At 48.1% G+C, this 26,567-nt stretch overlaps 1 protein-coding gene across 1 annotated transcript in view; it reads left to right on the top strand.

Moving 5' to 3' along the window:
• The first annotated feature begins 243 nt into the window (after window positions 1-243).
• LOC128684558 (zinc finger SWIM domain-containing dorado) overlaps window positions 244-26,567 on the top strand; it is a 627,263-nt gene continuing 600,939 nt past the window's right edge. The window contains exon 1 of the mRNA XM_070095740.1: window positions 244-635. Within this exon, the coding sequence (XP_069951841.1) occupies window positions 278-635 (358 nt within the window). The 5' untranslated portion in view covers window positions 244-277. The remainder of the gene's footprint in view (window positions 636-26,567) is intronic.

The following is a 26,567-nucleotide window of genomic DNA, read 5'->3' as shown; positions in this document are numbered from 1 at the left end:
GGGAATTTATAAGTTTATAAAATAGATGGAAGTGTTTGCATGAAGTTATCCTGGGTGCGGCAACCCGCCGTGGGTGTATCAGGCAGATGGCACAGGGTCGCAGCTGGCACATGTGTATCGCACTACTCTTACGCCTTCTGCTGGGCCCTGGGGGGAGGGGCTGTGGGCGGGGCCACGCTCGGTGCAGGGCCCGTCGTGGGGAGGAGTCTTAGCTGCTCCTGCGCTGTCTCGGGTTAAAGGTCTGCAGCAGCTTCACGCAGCCAGTTGGAGGCAGGACATGATGGAGGGAAGTGCGGCCCACGTGGGCCATAAAGTGGCCATGGCCGGTGGTGATGTTGGCCTCGGCGGCCCACAAGTCAATGGTGGAAACCCAGTGCGTAGTGTGGAATCCTTGCTAGATATCTGTGCCAAAATAGTGGCTGAACACATACCGTTCCAGCGGATAGAGGAGCGGTACAGCCGAATCCCCGAGCCCGTACAGCGACGGATCATCTACTGGTCCTTCCCGAGGCATGAGGCCGACATCAGGATGTACTCTTGCTTCTCCTCGGTGGGCAGTGACCAGCAGAGTCTGCCCTTCTATCGTGGCCTCCGCCTCGTTGAGTCTGGCATGGTAGATGGCGTCTTACAAGTCGGTAAGTACATTACTAAAAGTGTATCTACCACACAGGTGTGTCCCATACATATACACACTAGGCCTAGCCTCAGGCATAGCTAGTCGCTTTTTCTCCTTCATCTTTGTGAAGCCTACTGCTTGTTCATACGGTACTACTCTCAGCACCATCTTTTCCCAGTACTCTTCCACTCCTAGTACTACGTTCCCCAGTACTTGTGTTCCTCTGTTCCCATTACACTGTTCTCGCAGTACTCTACCATCCTCTCCCAGTAATCTGTGTGCCCTCTCCCACTTTCTCAGAACTCTGGTTCTTCCCTCTCTCCCAGTACCGTCCTTCCCCACTCTTCTAGTACTATATGTTCCCTTTCCCACTTTCCCAGTACTCTGTTTCCTCGCAGTATTTTGTTACCTTCCCACTTTCAGTACTGTTTCCTCATAGTACCCCATACATCCTCTCATAGTATCTCGTGCTTCCTCTCACAGTATTCCGTGTTTCCTCGCACAGTACTCCATGTTTCCTCTCTCAGTACTCTATATTCTCTTTTTCTCCCAGTACTCTGTTCCCTTTCCCATTTTCCCAGTACTCTTGCGTCCCTTTTCCACTCCCAGTGCTATGTTCTTCCCTCTTGTTTCCTTTCCCATTACTGTGTTCCGTCTCTCTCCTAGTACTGTGTTTCTCTCTCTCTCTCTCTCTCTCTCTCTCTCTCTCTCTCCCGGGACTGTGTTCCGTCTCTATCCCAGTATTGTGTTCCGTCTCTCTCCCAGGACTGTGTTCCGCCTCTCTTCTAGTACTTACTCCCTCTCTCCCAGTGTTCTATATATCTCTCTTTTTCCCAGTGATGTTCCTTCTTTTTCTCCCAGTACTGTGTTCCCTCCCAGTACTGTGTTCCCTCCCAGTACTGTTCACTCTCCCAGTACTGTGTTCCCTTTTTTCCAGTACTGTGTTCCCTCTCCTAGTACTGTATTCCCTCTCTCCCAGTACTATATTCCCTCTCTCCCAGTACTGTGTTCTCTCAGTCTCTCCCAGTAATGTGTTCCCTCTCTCTCGCAGTAATGTGTTCTCTCTCCCAGTACTGTGTTCGCTGTCTACCAGTACTGTCCCCCCCTCTCTCTCCCAACACTGTGTTGCCTCACTCGCAGAACTCTCTCTCTCTCTCTCTCTCTCTCTCTCTCTCTCTCTCTCTCTCTCTCTCTCTCTCTCTCTCTCTCTCTCTCTCTCTCTCTCTCTCTCTCTCCCATTACTGATTCTTTTCCCGGTACTGTGTTCCCTCTTCCTCTCCCAGTACTGTGTTCCCTCCTTCTCCCAGTACTGTGTTCCCTCCCTCACCCAGTACTGTATTCTCTCCCTCATCCAGTACTGTGTTCCATCTTCCTCTCCCAGTACTGTGTTCACTTTCCGAGTACTGTCTTCCCTCTCTCACCCAATACTGTGTTCCCACTCACCCAGTACTGTGATCCCTTTCTCACCCAGTAGTGTTCCCTCTCACCCAGTACCGTGTTCCCTCTCTCACCCAGTACTGTGTTCCCTCCTCTCCTTGTACTGTGATCCCTCTCTCACCCAGTACTGTGTTCCCTCCTCTCCTTGTACTGTGATCCCTCTCTCACCCAGTACTGTGCTCCCTCCTTTCCCAGCACTAAGTTCCCTCTCTCAACCAGTACTGTGTTCCCTCTCTCACCCAGTATTGTGCTCCCACTCTCACCCAGTACTGTATTCCTTCTCTCACCCAGTTCTGTGTTCCCTCTCACCCAGTACTGTGTTCCCTCTCTTACCCAGTATTGTGTTCTCTCTCTCACCCAGTGCTGTGTTCCCTCTCTCACCCAGTACTCTGTTCCCTCTCTCACCCAGTACTGTGTTCCCTCTCACCCAGTGCTGTGTTCCCTCTCACCCAGTACTGTGTTCCCTCTCACCCAGTACTATGTTCCTTCTCTCACCCAGTACTGTGTTCGCTCTCTCACCCAGTGCTGTGTTCCCTCTCTCACCCAGTACTATGTTCCCTCTCTCACCCAGTACTGTGTTCCCTCTCACCCAGTACTATGTTCCCTCTCACCCAGTACTGTGTTCCCTCTCTAATCCAGTGCTGTGTTCCCTCCCAGTACTGTGTTCCCTCTCTCACCCAGTACTATGTTCCTTCTCTCACCCAGTACTGTGTTCCCTCTCTCACCCAGTACTGTGTTCCCTCTCTCACCCAGTACTATGTTCCCTCTCTCACCCAGTACTGTGTTCCCTCTCTCACCCAGTACTGTGTTCAATCTCACCCAGTACTGTGTTCCCTCTCTCACCCAGTACTATGTTTCCTCTCTCACCCAGTACTGTGTTCCCTCTCTCACCCAGTGCTGCGTTCCCCTCTCTCACCCAGTACTGTGTTCCCTCTCTCACCCAGTACTGTGTTCCCTCTCTCACCCAGTGCTGTGTTCCCTCTCTCACCCAGTACTGTGTTCCCTCTCACCCAGTGCTGTGTTCCCTCTCTCACCCAGTACTGTGTTCCCTCTCTCACCCAGTACTATGTTCCCTCTCACCCAGTACTGTTTCCCTCTCTCACCCAGTGCTGTGTTCCTTCTCTCACCCAGTACTGTGTTCCCTCTCTCACCCAGTACTATGTTCCCTCTCACCCAGTACTATGTTTCCTCTCTCACCCACTACTGTGTTCCCTCTCTCACCCAGTACTATGTTCCCTCTCTCACCCAGTACTATGTTCCCTCTCTACCCCAGTGCTGTGTTTCCTCTCACCCATTACTGTGTTCCCTCTCTTACCCAGTACTGTGTTCCCTCTCTCACCCAGTGCTGTGTTCCCTCTCACACAGTACTGTGTTCCCTCACCCAGGACTATGTTCCTTCTCTCACCCAGTGCTGTGTTCCCTCTCTCACCCAGTACTGTGTTCCCTCTCACCCAGTACTATGTTCCCTTTCTCACCCAGTACTGTGTTCCCTCTCTAATCCAGTGCTGTGTTTCCTCTCCCAGTACTGTGTTCCTCTCTCACCCAGTACTATGTTCCCTCTCTCACCCAGTACTGTGTTCCCTCTCTCACCCAGTACTATGTTCCCTCTCTCACCCAGTACTGTGTTCCGTCTCTCACCCAGTGCTGTGTTCCTTCTCTCACCCAGTACTGTGTTCCCTCTCTCACCCAGTACTGTGTTAGCTCTCTCACCCAGTTATGTTCCCTCTCTCACCCAGTGTTGTGTTCCCTCTCTCACCCAGTACGTCTTGTACTTGCCCCAGCACTCAGTACGTCTTGTACTTGTCCCAGCACTCAGTACGTTTTATACTTGCCCCAGCACTCAGTACGTCTTGTACTTGTCCCAGCACTCAGTACGTCTTGTACTTGTCCCAGCACTCAGTACGTTTTATACCTGTCCCAGCACTCAGTACGTTTTGTACTTGCCCCAGCACTCAGCACGTCTTGTACTTGTCCCAGCACTCAGTACGTCTTGTACTTGTCCCAGCACTCAGTACGTCTTGTACTTGTCCCAGCACTCAGTACGTTTTATACTTGTCCCAGCACTCAGTACGTCTTGTACCTGTCCCAGCACTCAGTACGTCTTGTACTTGTCCCAGCACTCAGTACGTTTTATACTTGTCGCAGCACTCAGTACGTCTTGTACTTGCCCCAGCACTCAGTACGTCTTGTACTTGTCCCAGCACTCAGTACGTCTTGTACTTGCCCCAGCACTCAGTACGTCTTGTACTTGTCCCAGCACTCAGTACGTTTTATACTTGTCACAGCACTCAGTACGTCTTGTACTTGCCCCAGCACTCAGTACGTTTTATACCTGTCGCAGCACTCAGTACGTCTTGTACTCGTCCCAGCACTCAGTACGTTTTATACTTGTCACAGCACTCAGTACGTCTTGTACTTGCCCCAGCACTCAGCACGTTTTATACTTGTCACAGCACTCAGTACGTCTTGTACTTGTCGCAGCACTCAGTACGTTTTATACTTGTCGCAGCACTCAGTACGTTTTATACTTGTCACAGCACTCAGTACGTCTTGTACTTGCCCCAGCACTCAGTACGTTTTATACTTGTCGCAGCACTCAGTACGTCTTGTACTTGTCCCAGCACTCAGTACGTTTTATACTTGTCGCAGCACTCAGTACGTCTTGTACTTGCCCCAGCACTCAGTACGTTTTATACTTGTCGCAGCACTCAGTACGTCTTGTACTCGTCCCAGCACTCAGTACGTTTTATACTTGTCACAGCACTCAGTACGTCTTGTACTTGCCCCAGCACTCAGTACGTTTTATACTTGTCACAGCACTCAGTACGTCTTGTACTTGTCGCAGCACTCAGTACGTTTTATACTTGTCGCAGCACTCAGTACGTTTTATACTTGTCACAGCACTCAGTACGTCTTGTACTTGCCCCAGCACTCAGTACGTTTTATACTTGTCGCAGCACTCAGTACGTCTTGTACTTGTCGCAGCACTCAGTACGTTTTATACTTGTCGCAGCACTCAGTACGTCTTGTACTTGCCCCAGCACTCAGTACGTTTTATACTTGTCGCAGCACTCAGTACGTCTTGTACTTGTCCCAGCACTCAGTACGTTTTATACTTGTCGCAGCACTCAGTACGTCTTGTACTCGTCCCAGCACTCAGTACGTCTTGTACTTGTCCCAGCACTCAGTACGTCTTGTACTTGTCCCAGCACGTCTCGTGCTTGTCCCAGTACTCACTACCTCTTGTATTTGTCCCTTCACTTTCTTATTCCCTATTTGCTCAGTTTCTTCTGTTTATTCACTACTCTGTATTTGTACTCCCTTTCCCAGTTCTTCAGCAAAGTGAACCTCTTTCTCTGTTGCCCAGTACCTCTCTAACTTGTCAATTTCTGTGTTCCTCTTAACTTGCCAAGTTCTGTGTTACACTAACTAGCCTACTTCTGTGTTCCTCATATTTGTCCAGTATTAGAAGAGAAGAATAGAGGAGCACTGCAGTGTGCCTACTGGCCCAACCACTTTCAAACATTTATGTATTTATCCAGTCAATTTTAAAAGCTGCCCGAAGCTCTCACTTCATTGACTCAACCTGGTAGTTGGTGCCACAAATCCACAACTCTATTGCCAAAGTAGTGCGTTACTTAGTTTTTCTAAATGTAAATTTATGCAACTAGAGCCAGATATTGAGAGTTTTTTAATGGTTACACATTTTCAGCACTATATTTACATCATTTTTATTCCGTTTTCCCACTTGTGCACTTCAGTCATGTCCCGTTGATGTTCAGCATTTATAAAGGTATTTTGGAATGCTTAACAATTCGCGAATGGGCGAAATTATTTACAAACATTCTCTCTCAGTCCAAAGCAAGATTCGAACCTGAGAGATAATGTTTGTAAATAATTTCGCCTGTTTGCAAACTGTTAAGCATTCCAAAATCTCTTTCGACGTTCGCTGCTTGTGGCAAGATTCGATGATTATTATGTAATATAGTACACAAGGCCTAAGGTACATGAGATTACAGAGATGGAGTATACGATACGTAAGGTTTGAGGAATACACGAGTGTAAATTCACAGTGCCTTCAGCCTATCTTACACGAGGTTTCTTACCCGGGCTTATACAGTGTGTAGCCCCGAGTATCTTGTGAAGGAAGGTGAAATCATGACAAGTATTTCCTCTGAACTTCATCTTGCGTTACACTTTATTCCTGAGTACATTATATACGTGACTGACAATATCCTCAAGATTTAGACAGGTGTAACAACTGGATTAGTTGATTTAGGTATAGGTACACAAATACAGTTACACAAATTGTTATACATTATAGCATATATGTAGATTATCTAGGATAACAACATCCCCCCACTCCAAAAAAAAATCAGATAAGTCAGATAAAGTAACTTATTTCCATTGGGGTATCTATGTAATGTAGATATTTCGCTAACCAGTGACTATCAGTACAATACAGGGACATCAACAGAAGACTGAAGAAGTAGAAGATGAGGTAATCACTCCCTCAGCCTATATCTGATGCCATTAACGAAATGATGCTCAAAATCCTAACTAAAACTTTGAACTGACAAAAACTAGGATAAGTGTGTTGTGTTGCTCACACTTAGTACTGGGCGCACATTTACCTAGTTCTCTGCTCTCTCTCTCTCTCTCACACACACACACACACACACACACACACACACACACACACACACACACACACACACACACACACACACACACACACACACACACACACACACTGAGGTCCGGGGTTCGAATCTCCTCCGGTACGGCTGGAAAACATTAGGGACGTGTTTCCATAAGATACCTCCTGTCCCTGTTCACCTATCAGTTTAAAATGGGTACCTGGGTGTTAGTGGACTGGTGTGAGTCGCATCCTGGGGACAAAATTTATAAGCAGAGGTATGATAAAGTTCACGGTTCAGGGAGAGTGACCTAGCAGCGACCAGTGAAGAGGCGGGGCCAGGAGCTTGGACTCGACCCCTGCAACCTCAACTAGGTGAGTACACACACACACACACACACACACACACACACACACACACACACACACACACACACACACACACACACACACACACACACACACACACACACACACACACACACACACACACACACACACACACACACACACACACACACACACACACACACACACACACACACACACCTAGTACTCTCCTCACCCAGTACTCTACTTAAATTCTTTCAGAACTTTGCTGACGCACCCACCAACTCTGCACACGCTCACCTAGTACTCTGCTCACCCAGTACTCTGCTTACACTAACTTAGTACTCTGCTCACCCAGGACTATCCTTACACTCACCTAGTACTCTGCTCATACTCAGTACTTTTCCCCTAACACACCCAGTACTCTCCTTGCACCTAATACTCTGCTTACACTCACCTAGTATTCCGCTCACACCCAGTACTTTTCTCTCACATCTAGTACTCTCTTCACCTAGTACTCTCCTCATCCAATGTTCTCCTCACACCCAGTACCCTGCTCACACATACCCAATACTCTGCTCACACACACACATCTAGTACTCACCTCACCCAGTACTATGCTTACACTGAGTACTGTGTTCACACAGTACTCTGCTTACACTCTCCTAGTACTCTGCTCAATACTCTTGCCTTCTCTTGTGCTACACTTGTGTAGCAAACAGCTGGTGTATTGATTTCTGGGGGTGTCCCGCGTCTCCCCAGCTGGAGGTGGAGGTATCTTTACCTCCCCAGCTGGAGATGGAGATATCTTTACCTCAATAGCTGGATGTCGAGGTATCTTTACCTCCCCAGCTGGAGGTCGAGGTATCTTTACCTCCATAGCTGGAGGTTAAGGTATCTTTACCTCCCCAGCTGGAGATGGAGATATCTTTACCTCAATAGCTGGATGTCGAGGTATCTTTACCTCCCCAGCTGGAGGTCAAGGTATCTTTACCTCCATAGCTGGAGTCAAGGTATCTTTACCTCCCCAGCTGGAGGTCAAGGTATCTTTACCTCCCCAACTGGGGGTCGAGGTATCTTTACCTCCCCAGCTGGAGGTCAAGGTATCTTTACCTCCCCAGCTGGAGGTCAAGGTATCTTTACCTCCATAGCTGGAGGTCAAGGTATCTTTACCTCCCCAGCTGGAGGTCAAGGTATCTTTACCTCCATAGCTGGAGGTCAAGGTATCTTTACCTCCATAGCTGGAGGTCAAAGTATCTTTACCTCCCCAGCTGGAGGTCGAGGTATCTTTCTTGTACACCATGTAGTGTAGTGTATTGTACAATGTGTGTAGTGTCTTGTACACTGTGTGGTGTAGTGTCTTGTACACTGTGTGGTGTAGTGTCTTGTACACTGTGGTGTAGTGTCTTGTACACTGTGTGGTGTAGTGTCTTGTACACTGTGTGGTGTAGTGTCTTGTACACTGTGTGGTGTAGTGTCTTGTACACTGTGTGGTGTAGTGTCTTGTACACTGTGGTGTAGTGTCTTGTACACTATGTGGTGTAGTGTCTTGTACACTGTGGTGTAGTGTCTTGTACACTATGTGGTGTTGTGTCTTGTACACTATGTGATGTAGTGTATTGTACACTATGTGGTGTAGTGTTTTGTACACTATGTGGTGTAGCGTTTTGTACACTATGTGGTGTAGTGTATTGTACACTGTGGTGTAGTGTCTTGTACACTGTGTGGTGTAATATCTTGTACACTATGTGGTGTAATATCTTGTACACTATGTGGTGTAGTGACTTGTACACTATGTGGTGTAGTGTCTTGTACACTATGTGGTATAGTGTTTTGTACACTATGTGGTGTAGTGTCTTGCACACTATGTGGTGTAGTGTCTTGTACAGTATGTGGTGTAGTGTCTTGTACACTATGTGGTGTAGTGTCTTGTACACTGTGTGGTGTAATATCTTGTACACTATTTGGTGTAATATCTTGTACACTATGTGGTGTAGTGTCTTGTACACTATGTGGTGTAGTGTCTTGTACACTATGTGGTGTAGTGTCTTGTACACTATGTGGTGTAGTGTCTTGTACACTATGTGGTGTAGTGTCTTGTACACTATGTGGTGTAGTGTCTTGTACACTATGTTGTATAGTGTTTTGTACGCTATGTGGTGTAGTGTCTTGTACACTATGTGGTGTAGTGTCTTGTACACTATGTGGTGTAGTGTCTTGTACACTATGTGGTGTAGTATCTTGTGCACTATGTGGTGTAGTGTCTTGTGCACTTTGGTGTAGTATCTTGTGCACTATGTGGTGTAGCGTCTTGTACACTATGTGGTGTAGTATCTTGTGCACTATGTGGTGTAGTGTCTTGTACACTATGTGGTGTAGTGTCTTGTACACTATGTGGTGTAGTATCTTGTACACTATGTGGTGTAGTGTCTTGTGCACTATGTGGTGTAGTATCTTGTGCACTATGTGGTGTAGTGTCTTGTACACTATGTGGTGTAGTATCTTGTGCACTATGTGGTGTAGTGTCTTGTACACTATGTTGTGTAGTGTCTTGTACACTATGTGGTGTAGTATCTTGTGCACTATGTGGTGTAGTGTCTTGTGAACTATGTGGTGTATTGTCTTGTACACTATGTGGTGTAGTGTCTTGTACACTATGTGGTATAGTATCTTGTGCACTATGTGGTGTAGTGTCTTGTGCACTATGTGGTGTAGTGTCTTGTACACTATGTGGTGTAGTATCTTGTACACTATGTGGTGTAGTATCTTGTACAGTATGTGGTATAGTATCTTGTACACTATGTGGTATAGTATCTTGTGCACTATGTGGTATAGTATCTTGTGCACTATGTGGTGTAGTGTCTTGTGCACTATGTGGTATAGTATCTTGTGCACTATGTGGTGTAGTGTCTTGTACACTATGTGGTATAGTATCTTGTGCACTATGTGGTATAGTATCTTGTGCACTATGTGGTGTAGTGTCTTGTACACTATGTGGTGTAGTATCTTGTACACTATGTGGTATAGTATCTTGTACACTATGTGGTATAGTATCTTGTGCACTATGTGGTATAGTATCTTGTGCACTATGTGGTGTAGTGTCTTGTGCACTATGTGGTATAGTATCTTGTGCACTATGTAGTATAGTATCATGTACACTATGTGGTGTAGTGTCTTGTGCACTATGTGGTATAGTATCTTGTGCACTATGTGGTGTAGTGTCTTGTACACTATGTGGTATAGTATCTTGTGCACTATGTGGTATAGTATCTTGTACACTATGTGGTATAGTATCTTGTGCACTATGTGGTATAGTATCTTGTACACTATGTGGTATAGTATCTTGTGCACTATGTGGTATAGTATCTTGTGCACTATGTGGTGTATTGTCTTGTACACTATGTGGTGTATTGTCTTGTACACTATGTGGTGTAGTGTCTTGTACACTATGTGGTGTAGTGTCTTGTACACTATGTGGTGTAGCATACATTGTTTAGTGTATTGCACACTGTGTGAAGACAAATTCCAACTACTCCGTTATGAAAAACTGGAGGTGTCTTGTATACTACGTAGTGTCTTGTACACTGGTGTAGTGTCTTGTACATTGGTGTAGTGTCTTGTACACCGCTATTGTGTAGCGTATTGCACGCTGTGTGGTGTAATGTATTGTACACTGGTGTAGTGTCTTGTACACTACGTAGTGTAGTGTATTGCACACTCGTGTAGTGTATTGCACACTGTGTGTTATTGTGTCTTGTACACTGTGTGGTGTAGTGTCATGTACGCTATGTACTGTAGTGTCTTTGTCTTGTACACCATGTAGTGTAGTGTCTTGTACACCATGTAGTGTAGTGACTTGAGCACTGTGTGGTGTAGTGTCTTGTACACTATGTGGTGTAGTGTCTTGTACACTATGTGGTATAGTATCTTGTACACTATGTGGTATAGTATCTTGTGCACTATGTGGTATAGTATCTTGTGCACTATGTGGTGTAGTGTCTTGTACACTATGTGGTATAGTATCTTGTGCACTATGTGGTATAGTATCTTGTACACTATGTGGTATAGTATCTTGTGCACTATGTGGTATAGTATCTTGTACACCATGTAGTGTAGTGTCTTGTACACCATGTAGTGTAGTGACTTGTGCACTGTGTGGTGTAGTGTCTTGTACACCATGTAGTGTAGTGTCTTGTACACCATGTAGTGTAGTGTCTTGTACACCATGTAGTGTAGTGTCTTGTACACCATGTATTGTAGTGTCTTGTACACCATGTAGTGTAGTGTCTTGTACACTGTGTGGTGTTACATTTGGTATGTGCTACTACTGCTTATGTCATACTAAGGACCATGTTTTCAGAATTCTACTTTATTGCTGATTATTTGGTGAATCAGGCTGTTGCTATCAGTGACTCGTAGGCCTGCATGGTCATAATAACCTGACTGATCAGTTTTTTTCTTTTTTAAGTTTGAAGGGAGTATAAAATAAACAATGAAAACCAGGGGAGTCACGGGCACAATGCGAGAACACCGTATCAACATCCATGGTCCTAGACTTCTCAATATACTGTCATCAGAAATATTTCTGGAACCATTTTGAAGGCCTTCAGGAGGAAGCTGGATCAGTACCACCGCGATGTTCCTAATCAACTGCGCTGTGATACACAACCTGCACGTAGGAAAGAGGAGGTAACGACGACGTTTCGGTCAGTGTGACTTTGTAAATGGTTCAAGTCGAACTGAAACCTCGTCGTAAGCTCCTCTTTCCTATGTGCGGGTTTTGTATTCTTACTCTGTGATGGCTATGTGGGCAGGCGTTTCGCCAACAGCAACAACCTCGTGGACCACACAGTTAACAAGGGATGGGGCCGCGGGAGTGGGAAAACTCCATATATACATCACAGGTAAATCACAGTGACAGAAAGTGTCCGTTTCTTCTCGAGAACCTTCACCTTAGTTCTGTTAATTAATATATATATATATATATATATATATATATATATATATATATATATATATATATATATATATATATATATATATATATATAAATATATATATATATATATATATATATATATATATATATATATATATATATATATATATATATATATATATATATATATATATATATATATATATATATATATATATATATATATATATATATAATGTTAGAAGGTTAGAGTCTTGGAGCACGGGTGTTGACAATGTTCTCCATATGTTATTAGGCCGCTCTTGCTTTTCCTGACTCAAGTATTTTAATATATTTATTCCCATTCTCTCTCTCTCTCCATTTCAGAAAGCACATTCCAAGTGCTTCGAGGCATTTGTAGTAGTTTAGATGTTTTATTGACTCGACGCGACCAGTAAACGATCTCTGCACATTTTCCAGTTCTGATATCTCTCCTGCCTTGAAAGGCAGTGTGAACACAGAGCGCTAGTCGAGACGCCAGAGAATAAGTGATTTGAAAAGTACCACCATTGGTGTGACTTATCTTGTTTTGAAAACTCACATAATCCAGCCTGTCCTTTGCCTAACCTCCGATGTGCTTGCCTTATTTTGATCTCTAAACGAAAGGTCATTTGATATGATTAGTTGCAAGTCGTACATGTTCCTTTCGTTCTGGAGGATGTTATTCCTTTCATCTTGCATTTAGGTCTTCATAGTTTTCCATATCTAAATAGTTGGAATTCTGACACCGTTGAATATTGTTATGGTCCTTTTCCGGCTGGAGTACTTTACTGATATCTGTACCTACATGTACATCTTTCTAAACAATGCCGGTGTATCTCTCTTTACTGCCTTTGTCTACCCTATCTTCATATACTTGTCTACCATCTCTTCTACCATTATCTGCCACTCTTCCTTCAGTGACTGCCATCCCTGCCTTCTCCACTATATGTTTCTACTTTTTGGAGATGAATGATGTTCTGAAATGATCTAGTGAAAACAAAACTGGCAGTAATGGATTCAGATTGAATTCATTTTGATTTATAATTAATTTTGGAAAATGTTGGTTTGCCAAGAGTTGTGGATGAGTGGAACACTGCCAAGTAACGTCTTTGATGTTAATATTGTACGCAGCTTTAAATATAGGTTAAGACATAAACACGACCGTGAATGTTTGGGTGTAGGTAGGATCTATACCTTACCTGGAGTGTACTTAGAGTTGATTGTGGGGAGCACTACATGTACCTACATACCTAAGATACCCAAGAGTTGCACATGTGTCTAATTTATCACCTACATACCCGTTTAAGGACCAGACCTCCCGGTTGCCGGCCCAATTGACTAAGCTGTTGGTGCCAGCCTGATTGACCAAGCTGGGGCTGTGGTTCGTACTTCGGGTTGCGTGCGGCCAACAGTAACAGCCTGGTTGATCAGGCCCTGATCCACCATGAGGCCTGGTCACAGACCGGGCCGCGGGGGCGTTGACCCCCGAAACCCCTCTACAGGTAAGCTGTTGGTGGCAGTCGCACTTGTCCTCATTTTCAACCCATCCTTTTAAATTTTTACCCTGAGCATGAAGATGAACGCTTGAAATTTCACGATTTGCCCCGCACTGCCAGACGTAAACCGCTTTACTGTAATTTCGTTACTACTGGACATTTAAACGGAAATATAGATTAATATACATTGACCTAACTTAACCGAGAATAACAATATTTTAAACAAAAACTATGTCAAAATTTCGATTGCGCAGAAAGTCTCGAAGGGCAATTCGTGTGGAACTGGTGATTCCCAGCGTCGTTTTATGAACGTTCCTTGTAATGAGAAAATCTGTTTAAAGGTATATTTGGCCAAAAATCAGGAGATGAAAAAGGCACATGTCTGGCAGCACGTTGTCTGGTCAGGGTCAGAAAACGTTCAAATTTCGCATGAGTTGTCACCTTATCTGGACCAGTAGACCTGCTGCAGTGCTGCCTATCTAATATACATTTCCTTCCTATTCTTGGCTACTTCTTTTCCTACCTGTTGGTTACAATAAATCGTGTAGACTTTCATTGGTCTCCCAGGGTGGGTATTGTTTATCACCTGTCTGTCATAAGTCACTCCTCTCTCTACTACACTCAACACTCCACCTCCTTCACAAGCTGCTACATGATCACATAACTTGTGTCTCTCACTTGTATAACTTTGTGATTCATCAGCCTATCAGTCACTTAGGAGATGTATCCACCTGTCACTCATGTATCCACCCATCAATCAAGTATCCATCTGTCAATCATGTATCCATCTGTCAATCATGTTTCCACCCTTCAATCATGTATCCATCTGTCAATCATGTTTCCACCCTTCAATCATGTATCCACCTGTCAATCCTGTATCCACCTGTCAGTCATGTATCCACCTGTCAATCCTGTATCCACCTGTCAGTCATGTACGTCTGCACGTATAAGTTCTGTCAAGCACCTTAACTACTGGGAACGCTTGAAAGCACTTGACTTGTACTCGTTGGAACGCAGGAGGGAGAGATATATCATAATCTACACTTGGAAAATCTTGGGAGGAATGGTCCCAAATCTGCACACAGAAATCACTCCCTACGAAAGTAAAAGACTGGGCAGGCGATGCAAAATGCCCCCAATAAAAAGTAGGGGCGCCATTGGTACACTAAGAGAAAACACCATAAGTGTCCGGGGCCCAAAACTGTTCAACAGCCTCCCATCAAGCATTAGGGGAATTGCCAATAAACCCCTGGCTGCCTTCAAGAGAGAGCTGGACAGATACCTAAAGTCAGTGCCGGATCAGCGGGGCTGTGGCTCGTACGTTGGACTGCGTGCGGCCAGCAGTAACAGCCTAGTTGATCAGGCCCTGATCCATCGGGAGGCCTGGTCATGGACCGGGCCGCGGGGGCGTTGATCCCCGGAATAACCTCCAGGTATGTATCCACCTGTCAATCCTGTATACACCTGTTAATCTTGTATCCACCTACCTGGAGTCTACCTGGAAGGTATTCCGGGGATCAACGCCCCCGCGGTCCAGTCCACAACCAGGCCTCCCGGTGAATCAGAGCCTGATCAACTAGGCTGTTACTGCTAGCCGCACGTAGTCCAACGTACGAACCACAGCCCGACTTTAAGTATCTGTACAACTCCCTCTTGAAGGCAGCCAGGGGCCTATTGGTAATTCCCCTTATGCTTGGTGGGAGGCTGTTAAACAGTCTTGGGCCCCGGACACTTACGGTGTTTTCTCTTAGTGTACCAATGGCGCCCCTACTTAATTGGGGGTATTTTGCATCGCCTGCCCAGTCTTTTACTGTCGCAGGGAGTGATTTCTGTGTGCAGATTCGGGACCATTCCTTCTAGGATTTTCCAAGTGTAGTTTATGATATATCTCTCCTGCGTTCCAGCGATTACAAGTGCTTCCAAGCGTTCCCAGTACTTGAGGTGCTTGATAGAACTTATACGTGGATTAAAGGTTCTCTGTACACTCTCTAGATCAGCAATTTCACCTGATTTGAATAGAGATGTTAATGTACAGCAGTATTCCAGCCTAGAGAGAACAAGTGATTTGAAAAAGATCATCATTGGCTTGGCATCTCTTGTTTTGAACGTTCTCATTATCCATTCTATCATTTTCTTTGCAGCTGTGATCGTGGCACTGTTGTGATCCTTGAAAGTGAAATCCTCAAACATTACTACTCCCAGGTCCCTTACATTATTTTTCCGCTCTATTGTATGGGCAGAGTTCGTAGTATACTCTGTTCTAGTTGTTATCTCCTCCAGTTTTCCATAACGGAGTAGTTGGAATTTGTCCTCATTGAACATCATATTGTTTTCCGTTGCCCACTGGAAAACTTGGTTTATATCTTCTTGGAGGTTAACCGTGTCCTCAGTAGATGACAGCCTCATGCAATCATTTATCCACCAATTAATCATGTATCCACTTATGAATCACTTATGAGATGTATCCACCTGTCGGTCATGTATCCATCTATCAGTCACAGAGGTACAAGCATACTCCATTCCTGGTGTAAATGGAGGGCATACCACTCCGCGTCTGCGTGGTGCATACCACCCCACCGCTTTGCAGTGCATGCCACTCCACTGGTGCATACCGCTCCACCGCATAGGTAGGTAGACCGCTGCGTGGTGCATGCCACTCCACTGCGTGGTGCATACCACTACACTGCGTGGTGCATACCACTCCACTGCGTGGTGCATGCCACTCCACTGCGTGGTGCATGCCACTCCACTGCGTGGTACATAGCACTCCACTGTGTGGTGCATGCCACTCCACTGCGTGGTGCATGCCACTCCACTGCGTGGTGCATAGCACTCCACTGCGTGGTACATGCCACTTCACTGGGTGGTGCAGGCCACTCCCCTGCGTGGTGCATAGCACTCCACTACGTGGTGCATGACACTCCACCGCTGCGTGGTGCATAGCACTAGACTACGTGGTGCATAGCACTCCACTACGTGGTGCATACCACTCCACCGCTGCGTGGTGCATGCCACTTCACTGCGTGGTGCATAGCACTCCACTGCGTGGTGCATAGCACTCACTACTTGGTGCATAGCACTCCACTATGTGGTGCATACCACTCCACCGCTGCGTGGTGCATGCCACTTGCCGCTTCACTGCGTGGTGCATACCATTCCACCGCTGCGTGGTGCATACCATTCCACCGCTGCGTGGTGCATGCCACTCCGCTAAAGCTTGGTGCATACCACTTCACCGCTGCGTTGTGCATACCACTCCACCGCTGCGTTGTGCATACCACTCCACCGCTGCGTGGTGCATGCCACTCCACCGCTGCGTGGTGCATACCACACCACCACTGCGTGGTGCATACCACTCCACCGCTGCGTGGTGCATGCCATAGAGGCAACTGCCACATTTAGCTCACAATAGGTAGCACTATGTGCCATGTTGCTCTCACTCAAGTAGCCAGAGAGAGAGAGAGAGAGAGAGAGAGAGAGAGAGAGAGAGGAGAGAGGGAGAAATAGGAGGGAGGGAAAAATAGAAAGATGTGTGTATGTGTGTGTGAGAGAGAGAGAGAGAGAGAGAGAGAGAGAGAGAGAGAGAGAGAGAGAGAGAGACTGGGTCCACCCTTGAAGCCCTCCTGCGTGTCCTACCTACCCCGCCGGCGGCCACCACCACACCCGCATACACAACTTCCCAGCCACGACGCCTCTCTAAACCTTGTTGACATTAAAACCCTGACTCCAGCAGGGTTAACTTGCTGCGGTGCGGCCCTGGCCGCGGCAGTGCTAGCCACGGTGTTGGTTAGCCGGCTGGGGCGAGCCGTGTTGCTGGTCTTCTATGTGAGGCGTGTTATGTGCAGCCGACAACACACCCGCTGGATGTATAAGGCAGGTTCACTGCTGACCCAGCCCACTGGGGTACCACCTCGAATTCTTCACCAAAGAGTACACCCCCACCACCGTCTCTGATAACCTGGTCTGTTAGGGATCAGGCGCTCTCTACCACCTTCCCCACCCTCCCCTCCTCCCCCTCCCTCCCTACCTTCTCTCTCTCTCTCTCTCTCTCTCTCTCTCTCTCTCTCTCTCTCTCTCTCTCTCTCTCTCTCTCTCTCTCTCTCTCTCTCTCTCTCTCTCTCTCTCACTGAAGAGTATTTCTCAACATCCCTGTGGTTCATCTTTCAGCTTTCGTCCATGCTTCCCTTGTTCCTGTCCCTCTTATGTTGAACAGTCTCTCCTTATCCACACCACCAATGGCTCTGAATATCTAATGTGTCGCGATCAAATCTTCCCTGAGTCTACCAGTGACGTGAGAACTTTATCGAGCTTTTGTACATGCCTGATTGGGTGTGGCTCCGCATTGGTGCTGCATACTATCTAATTACCCTGTGTTTTGTGTAAAGAATGATCATTTGCTAGGTTCCTAAATATAGTTCATAGGTCGCAAGGGAGCCTACACAGGCACGCTGCTAATATATACAAGATGAACAGTGTGACATTCACGCATAGGTTTTCTTGTGCGATGCCACCGGTTTTTTCCCTAATAATCTTCCTTCCAAAACTGTTGTCCAGAGGGCTGAGGAAGGGTTGTTGAGGTGGTTCGGACATGTAGAGAGAATGGAGTGAAACAGAATGACTTCAAGAGTGTATCAGTCTGTAGTGGAAGGAAGGCGGGGTAGGGGTCGGCCTAGGAAAGGTTGGAGAGAGGGGGTAAAGGAGGTTTTGTGTGCGAGGGGCTTGGACTTCCAGCAGGTATGCATGAGCGTGTTTGATAGGAGTGAATGGAGACAAATGGTTTTTAATACTTGACGTGCTGTTGGAGTGTGAGCAAAGTAACATTTATGAAGGGGTTCAGGGAAACCGGCAGGCCGGACTTGAGTCCTGGAGATGGGAAGTACAGTGCCTGCACTCTGAAGGAGGGGTGTTAATGTTGCAGTTTAAAAACTGTAGTGTAAAGCACCCTTCTGGCAAGACAGTGATGGAGTGAATGATGGTGAAAGTTTTTCTTTTTCGGGCCACCCTGCCTTGGTGGGAATCGGCCAGTGTGATAATAAAAAATAAAAAAATCTTCCTGTTTCCATTATCATGATAAATGGGTTGAACTCCAGTAGCCACTTGTTGGACTGCTTGTGATATACATGTCTGAGCATTTTCAGTCCGTCCTTTATCTTCTCTTCACACTTTTTCTCGCCAGTTTTGCATCATCGTCATCAAACAGTCACTTATGAATGTTTTTTTTTTCGGTAGGTCACTTACATTGATGATAACGTGTTCAATTACCTTTATGTAACTACGTATTTATAGATACAGAAATAGAACAGAAGCAGAGCTATCATACTTAAGTTTAAGAGTTTCTCGTTTTTAACTGGCATTTCTAAACTAGAAATGAGGTAAATATTGTCGGGACAAAGGTTTAGATTTCCAAGAAAAAAGAAGTGAGCAACGTTCTGTAGTAAATGGCAGATCGGTAGTTTGTTGTTGCTAGTGCTAGTTCTGTCAAGCACCTTAACTACGGGGAACGCCTTGAAGCACTTGACTTGTACTCGTTGGAACGCAGGAGGGAGAGATATATCATAATCTACACTTGGAAAATCTTGGAAGGAATGGTCCCAAATCTGCACACAGAAATCACTCCCTACGAAAGTAAAAGACTGGGCAGGCGATGCAAAATGCCCCCAATAAAAAGTAGGGGCGCCATTGGTACACTAAGAGAAAACACCATAAGTGTCCGGGGCCCAAAACTGTTCAACAGCCTCCCATCAAGCATTAGGGGAATTGCCAATAAACCCCTGGCTGCCTTCAAGAGAGAGCTGGACAGATACCTAAAGTCAGTGCCGGATCAGCGGGGCTGTGGCTCGTACGTTGGACTGCGTGCGGCCAGCAGTAACAGCCTAGTTGATCAGGCCCTGATCCATCGGGAGGCCTGGTCATGGACCGGGCCGCGGGGGCGTTGATCCCCGGAATAACCTCCAGGTAACCTCCAGGTAGTGTGGTGGGCAGTGTTTTGTTAGTGTATTCGTCAGGAAACGGCCCTGACACTGAATTGATATGAGTCATGCTATGACCTTTATGGCCTCTCTGTGGCTCACGTGTCTTCGGACACGTGAAGGTGGAGAAGCCGATGGAGCTGTTGTGGGCACGGCAGCAAAGCCTGCTGGCTTACCGATGCTGGACTTAGTTTACTAAGTGCCAGTTCAGCCAGATTATGATGGTTAAGCCTGGAGGCTGCTGGCAACAATAATGTGGCACGTTAGGCAGGCTGAGCTGCCAGAAAAGAACTCAGAACCGGTCACAGATATACATACGGAAGCATTGCTTCATGAGACAGTTGGAGACGACTGAAATGAATATCCTGGTGCTCTTACGTATCCTGTGTCCTCTACACTTGGAAAATCCTGGAAGAAATGGTCCCGAATCTGCACACAGAAATCACTCCTTACGAAAGTAAAAGCCTGGGCAGGCGATGCAAAATACCCCCAATTAAAAGTAGGGGCGCCATTGTTACACTAAGAGAAAACACCATAAGTGTCCGGGGCCCAAGACTGTTCAACAGCCTCCCACCAAGCGTAAGGGGAATTACCAATAAACCCCTGGCTGTCTTCAAGAGAGAGGTGGACAGATACCTAAAGTCAGTGCCGGATCAGCCGGGCTGTGGTTCGTACATTGGACTGCGTGCGGCCAGCAGTAACAGCCTGGTTGATCAGGCCCTGATCCACCGGGAGGCCTGGTCGTGGACCGGGTCGCGGGGGCGTTGATCCCCGGAATAACCTTCGGGTAGACTCCAGGTAAACCTAATGGTAACGTTATTAGCTCCACGTTCAACGTCGTAGCGGGTAGTACTGAAGGAACTTTGATAATATACATCTGGTAGTGGGTAGTGCTGAAGGAACTGTTAATATACGCCTGATAGTGGGAAGTTCTGAAGGAACTGGTAATATACGCCTGATAGTGGGAAGTTCTGAAGGAACTGGTAATATACGCCTGATAGTGGGAAGTTCTGAAGGAACTGGTAATATACGCCTGATAGTGGGAAGTTCTGAAGGAACTGGTAATATACGCCTGATAGTGGGAAGTTCTGAAGGAACTGGTAATATACGCCTGATAGTGGGTAGTTCTGAAGGAACTGTTAATATACGCCTGATAGTGGGAAGTTCTGAAGGAACTGGTAATATACGCCTGGTAGTGGGTAGTTCTGAAGGAACTGTTAATATACGCCTGATAGTGGGAAGTTCTGAAGGAACTGGTAATATACGCGTGGTAGTGGGTAGTTCTGAAGGAACTGGTAATATACGCCTGATAGTGGGAAGTTCTGAAGGAACTGGTAATATACGCGTGGTAGTGGGAAGTTCTGAAGGAACTGGTAATATACGCCTGATAGTGGGAAGTTCTGAAGGAACTGGTAATATACGCCTGATAGTGGGAAGTTCTGAAGGAACTGGTAATATACGCCTGATAGTGGGAAGTTCTGAAGGAACTGGTAATATACGCCTGGTAGTGGGAAGTTCTGAAGGAACTGTTAATATACGCCTGATAGTGGGAAGTTCTGAAGGAACTGGTAATATACGCCTGATAGTGGGAAGTTCTGAAGGAACTGGTAATATACGCGTGGTAGTGGGAAGTTCTGAAGGAACTGGTAATATACGCCTGATAGTGGGAAGTTCTGAAGGAACTGGTAATATACGCCTGGTAGTGGGAAGTTCTGAAGGAACTGTTAATATACGCCTGATAGTGGGAAGTTCTGAAGGAACTGGTAATATACGCCTGGTAGTGGGTAGTTCTGAAGGAACTGTTAATATACGCCTGATAGTGGGAAGTTCTGAAGGAACTGGTAATATACGCCTGGTAGTGGGTAGTTCTGAAGGAACTGTTAATATACGCCTGATAGTGGGAAGTTCTGAAGGAACTGGTAATATACGCCTGGTAGTGGGTAGTTCTGAAGGAACTGTTAATATATGCCTGGTAGTGGGTAGTTCTGAAGGAACTGTTAATATACGCCTGATAGTGGTAAGTTCTGAAGGAACTGGTAATATACGCCTGGTAGTGGGTAGTTCTGAAGGAACTGTTAATATACGCCTGGTAGTGGGTAGTTCTGAAGGAACTGTTAATATACGCCTGGTAGTGTGTAGTTCTGAAAGAACTGTTAATATACTCCTAGCAGTGGGTAGTGCTGAAGGAGCTGTTAATATACGTCTGGTAGTGAATAGTGCTGAAGGAACTGTAATATAAACCTGGTAGTGGGTAGAACAACCTGAAGAAGTTTTTGAAGGTGCAGAAGGCCCGGTAGCCGCGTGCGATATATCATGTGCTTTATACTTGTTAGGACTTAAAAGGTGAGATGATCAATCTTGCTGAGTTGCTAACCCTAACACGAGAGGGCATCCCTGCCGGCCCTGGTGCTGCTGCTGTTCTTGCTATTGCTATATTGCTACAGCTGCTGTTGTTGTGTCGCTACTTCTGTTTGTATTGCTGCTGCTGTTGTTTAAACGCTTATACTGATTCTGCTGCTGTTCATGATAGTGTCGCTACTACTGCTGCTGCTGGTTGGGATGAGACTGAAGGTGTCGCCATCAAGTGAAGGTGTGTTACTCAGGTTTCCTGCTGGCTGCCTACAATAGCCTCCTCCACGGAGCACACACATGCTGGCTCCCTGCACTAGCCTCCTTCATGGAGCACACACATGCTGGCTCCCTGCACTAGCCTCCTCCACGGAGCACACATATGCTGGCTCCCTGCACTAGCCTCCTCCACGGAGCACACACATGCTGGCTCCCTGCACTAGCCTCCTTCATGGAGCACACACATGCTGGCTCCCTGCACTAGCCTCCTCCACGGAGCACACACATGCTGGCTCCCTGTACTAGCCTCCTTCATGGAGCACACACATGCTGGCTCCCTGCACTAGCCTCCTTCATGGAGCACACACATGCTGGCTCCCTGCACTAGCCTCCTCCACGGAGCACACACATGCTGGCTCCCTGCACTAGCCTCCTCCACGGAGCACACACATGCTGGCTCCCTGCACTAGCCTCCTCCACGGAGCACACACATGCTGGCTCCCTGTACTAGCCTCCTTCATGGAGCATACACATGCTGGCTCCCTGCACTAGCCTCCTCCACGGAGCACACACATGCTGGCTCCCTGTACTAGCCTCCTTCATGGAGCACACTAGCCTCCTTCATGCTGCTGCTCCCTGCACTAGCCTCCTCCACGGAGCACACACATGCTGGCTCCCTGCACTAGCCTCCTCCACGGAGCACACACATACTGGCTGCCTGCACTAGCCTCCTCCACGGAGCACACACATGCTGGCTCCCTGCACTAGCCTCCTTCATGGAGCACACACATGCTGGCTCCCTGCACTAGCCTCCTCCACGGAGCACACACATGCTGGCTCCCTGCACTAGCCTCCTTCATGGAGCACACACATGCTGGCTCCCTGCACTAGCCTCCTCCACGGAGCACACACATGCTGGCTCCCTGCACTAGCCTCCTCCACGGAGCACACACATGCTGGCTCCCTGCACTAGCCTCCTCCACGGAGCACACACATGCTGGCTCCCTGCACTAGCCTCCTCCACGGAGCACACACATGCTGGCTCCCTGCACTAGCCTCCTCCACGGAGCACACACATGCTGGCTCCCTGCACTAGCCTCCTCCACGGAGCACACATGCTGGCTTCCTGCACTAGCCTCCTCCACGGAGCACACACATGCTGGCTCCCTGCACTAGCCTCCTCCACGGAGCACACACATGCTGGCTCCCTGCACTAGCCTCCTCCACGGAGCACACACATGCTGGCTCCCTGCACTAGCCTCCTCCACGGAGCACACACATGCTGGCTCCCTGCACTAGCCTCCTTCATGGAGCACACACATACTGGCTGCCTGCACTAGCCTCCTCCACGGAGCACACACATGCTGGCTCCCTGCACTAGCCTCCTTCATGGAGCACACACATACTGGCTGCCTGCACTAGCCTCCTCCACGGAGCACACACATGCTGGCTCCCTGCACTAGCCTCCTTCATGGAGCACACACATACTGGCTGCCTGCACTAGCCTCCTCCACGGAGCACACACATGCTGGCTCCCTGCACTAGCCTCCTTCATGGAGCACACACATACTGGCTGCCTGCACTAGCCTCCTCCACGGAGCACACACTTGCTGGCTGCCTGCACTAACCACCACGGAGCACACTTGCTGGCTGCCTGCACTAACCACCACGGAGCACACTTGTTGGCTGCCTGCACTAACCACCACGGAGCACACTTGCTGGCTACCTGCACTAACCACCACGGAGCACACTTGCTGGCTGCCTGCACTTACCACCACGGAGCACACTTGCTGGCTGCCTGCACTAACCACCACGGAGCACACTTGCTGGCTACCTGCACTAACCACCACGGAACACACTTGCTGGCTACCTGCACTAACCACCACGGAGCACACTTGCTGGCTACCTGCACTAACCACCACGGAGCACACTTGCTGGCTACCTGCACTAACCTCCACGGAGCACACTTGCTGGCTGCCTGCACTAACCACCACGGAGCACACTTGCTGGCTACCTGCACTAACCTCCACGGAGCACACTTGCTGGCTGCCTGCACTAACCACCACACTTGCTGAGCACTACTTGCTGGCTACCTGCACTAACCACCACGGAGCACACTTGCTGGCTGCCTGCACTTACCACCACGGAGCACACTTGCTGGCTACCTGCACTAACCACCACGGAGCACACTTGCTGGCTACCTGCACTAACCACCACGGAACACACTTGCTGGCTACCTGCACTAGCCTCCACGGAGCACACTTGCTGGCTACCTGCACTAACCTCCACGGAGCACACTTGCTGGCTGCCTGCACTAACCACCACGGAGCACACTTGCTGGCTACCTGCACTAACCTCCACGGAGCACACTTGCTGGCTGCCTGCACTAACCACCACGGAGCACTTGCTGGCTACCTGCACTAACCTCCACGGAGCACACTTGCTGGCTGCCTGCACTAACCACCACGGAGCACACTTGCTGGCTACCTGCACTAACCTCCACGGAGCACACTTGCTGGCTGCCTGCACTAACCACCACGGAGCACTTGCTGGCTACCTGCACTAACCACCACGGAGCACACTTGCTGGCTACCTGCACTAACCACCACGGAGCACACTTGCTGGCTACCTGCACTAACCACCACGGAGCACACTTGCTGGCTACCTGCACTAACCTCCACGGAGCACACTTGCTGGCTGCCTGCACTAACCACCACGGAACACACTTGCTGGCTACCTGCACTAATCACCACGGAGCACATTTGCTGGCTACCTGCACTAACTACCACGGAGCACACTTGCTGGCTACCTGCACTAACCTCCACGGAGCACACTTGCTGGCTGCCTGCACTAACCACCACGGAGCACTTCTCGTCGTCAAAACAATGTCAGGGTAATCTAGGCATTATTCACATACATATTGCATATTCTGCTCCTTTAAAGTTGCTGGCGGCTGGGGAAGGGGGGGGGGTAGGTGGGTAGGAGGCATTTTTAGCAGGCATGATCATGTATTGATTCTGAGGGGCGGCAGCGGCGACGGCAACGGTGGCGGCGGCTGCGGCTGCGGTGGTAGTGGCGGCTGCGGCGGCAGCATAGTACAGTGTGAAACGTGAGGCAGAAAAAAATAGCGAGTTCGTAGGATGAAGTTATGGTATTTGTGGTTACCAAGTTAGTTGGAGTGTTACTCCGGCTGAGAGTGAAAGAATTGTAGTGGGAAAGAGGAGTAGGCTGGAGTGTGGAGCAGGCTGGTGGGAGGATAGGGAGAGATGGAGCAGGCTGGAGGGAGGATAGGGAGAGGTGGAGCAGGCTGGTGGGAGGATAGGGAGAGGTGGAGCAGGCTGGTGGGAGGATAGGGAGAGGTGGAGCAGGCTGGTGGGAGGATAGGGAGAGGTGGAGCAGGCTGGTGGGAGGATAGGGAGAGGTGGAGCTGGCTGGAGGGGGAGAGGTGGAGCAGGCTGGAGGGAGGATAGGGAGAGGTGGAGCAGGCTGGTGGGAGGATAGGGAGAGATGGAGCAGGCTGGAGCAGGCTGGTGGGAGGATAGGGAGAGGTGGAGCAGGCTGGAGGGAGGATAGGGAGAGGTGGAGCAGGCTGGTGGGAGGATAGGGAGAGGTGGAGCAGGCTGGTGGGAGGATAGGGAGAGATGGAGCAGGCTGGAGGGAGGATAGGGAGAGGTGGAGCAGGCTGGAGGGAGGATAGGGAGAGGTGGAGCAGGCTGGTGGGAGGATAGGGAGAGGTGGAGCAGGCTGGAGGGAGGATAGGGTGAGGTGGAACAAGAAAGGGAGCAAAAATAAGACTTAGTGTGGAAGATAAGGTAACTTTTATGCTTTGTTTTGATAGATGATGTAGACACAGCTGGTGGTGTACTTTATTGTATTTAATAATAATAATAATAGGCTGTCCTAACTACCCCGGCCTCCCTCGTTAAAGATAGAATTAATCCCTTGGGGTTACCTTTGAGTGAAACACGAGTAGTTCAACGTACAGAACCAGCCAGTTATAATGCTGTGTTAGCCTTCTTGAGTGTATATAATGGTGGCACCAAGAGAGCGAGAGAGAGAGAGAGAGAGAGAGTATACAGACACACACACACACACCCCGGTAAAATGAGAGATAATGGATGGTCTGCCTGATTGGTATAAGTTGATCTGTGTGCATAGTGGTGGTGGCCACACTGTGGTGTGGTGCTTGTGCTTGTTGTAGTATGGTGCTGATGGTGTGGTGCTGCTGGTTGTAGTGTGTGGTGGTAATAGCACTGTGATACTGGTTGTATTGTAATTGTGGTGTGGTGGTCGTCGTGGCTGGTGCTGATCGTAGTTGGTGGTCGTCGTGGCTGGTGCTCGTCGTGGCTGGTTGTGGTCCAGAGTAGTAACCGGTTGGGCAGACTAACTAGACACACGCCATGACTTAAAGGAGGAACCAAAATATAATCTTTGAGCTACACCAGTAGTGTGATGGTGGGTGGAAAGGCAGGGTTCCATCCCCGATGCTCCACCACCGGTCGTGTGGGAAGTAGGTAGCGTACGGACCGGTTTTGGGGCATTGCATTTGGGT

Source organism: Cherax quadricarinatus, chromosome 4 (genome assembly GCF_038502225.1).
Source record: "Cherax quadricarinatus isolate ZL_2023a chromosome 4, ASM3850222v1, whole genome shotgun sequence".
NCBI classification, from domain to species: Eukaryota; Metazoa; Arthropoda; class Malacostraca; order Decapoda; family Parastacidae; genus Cherax; species Cherax quadricarinatus.
This window is presented reverse-complemented; position numbering and strand designations above follow the sequence as displayed.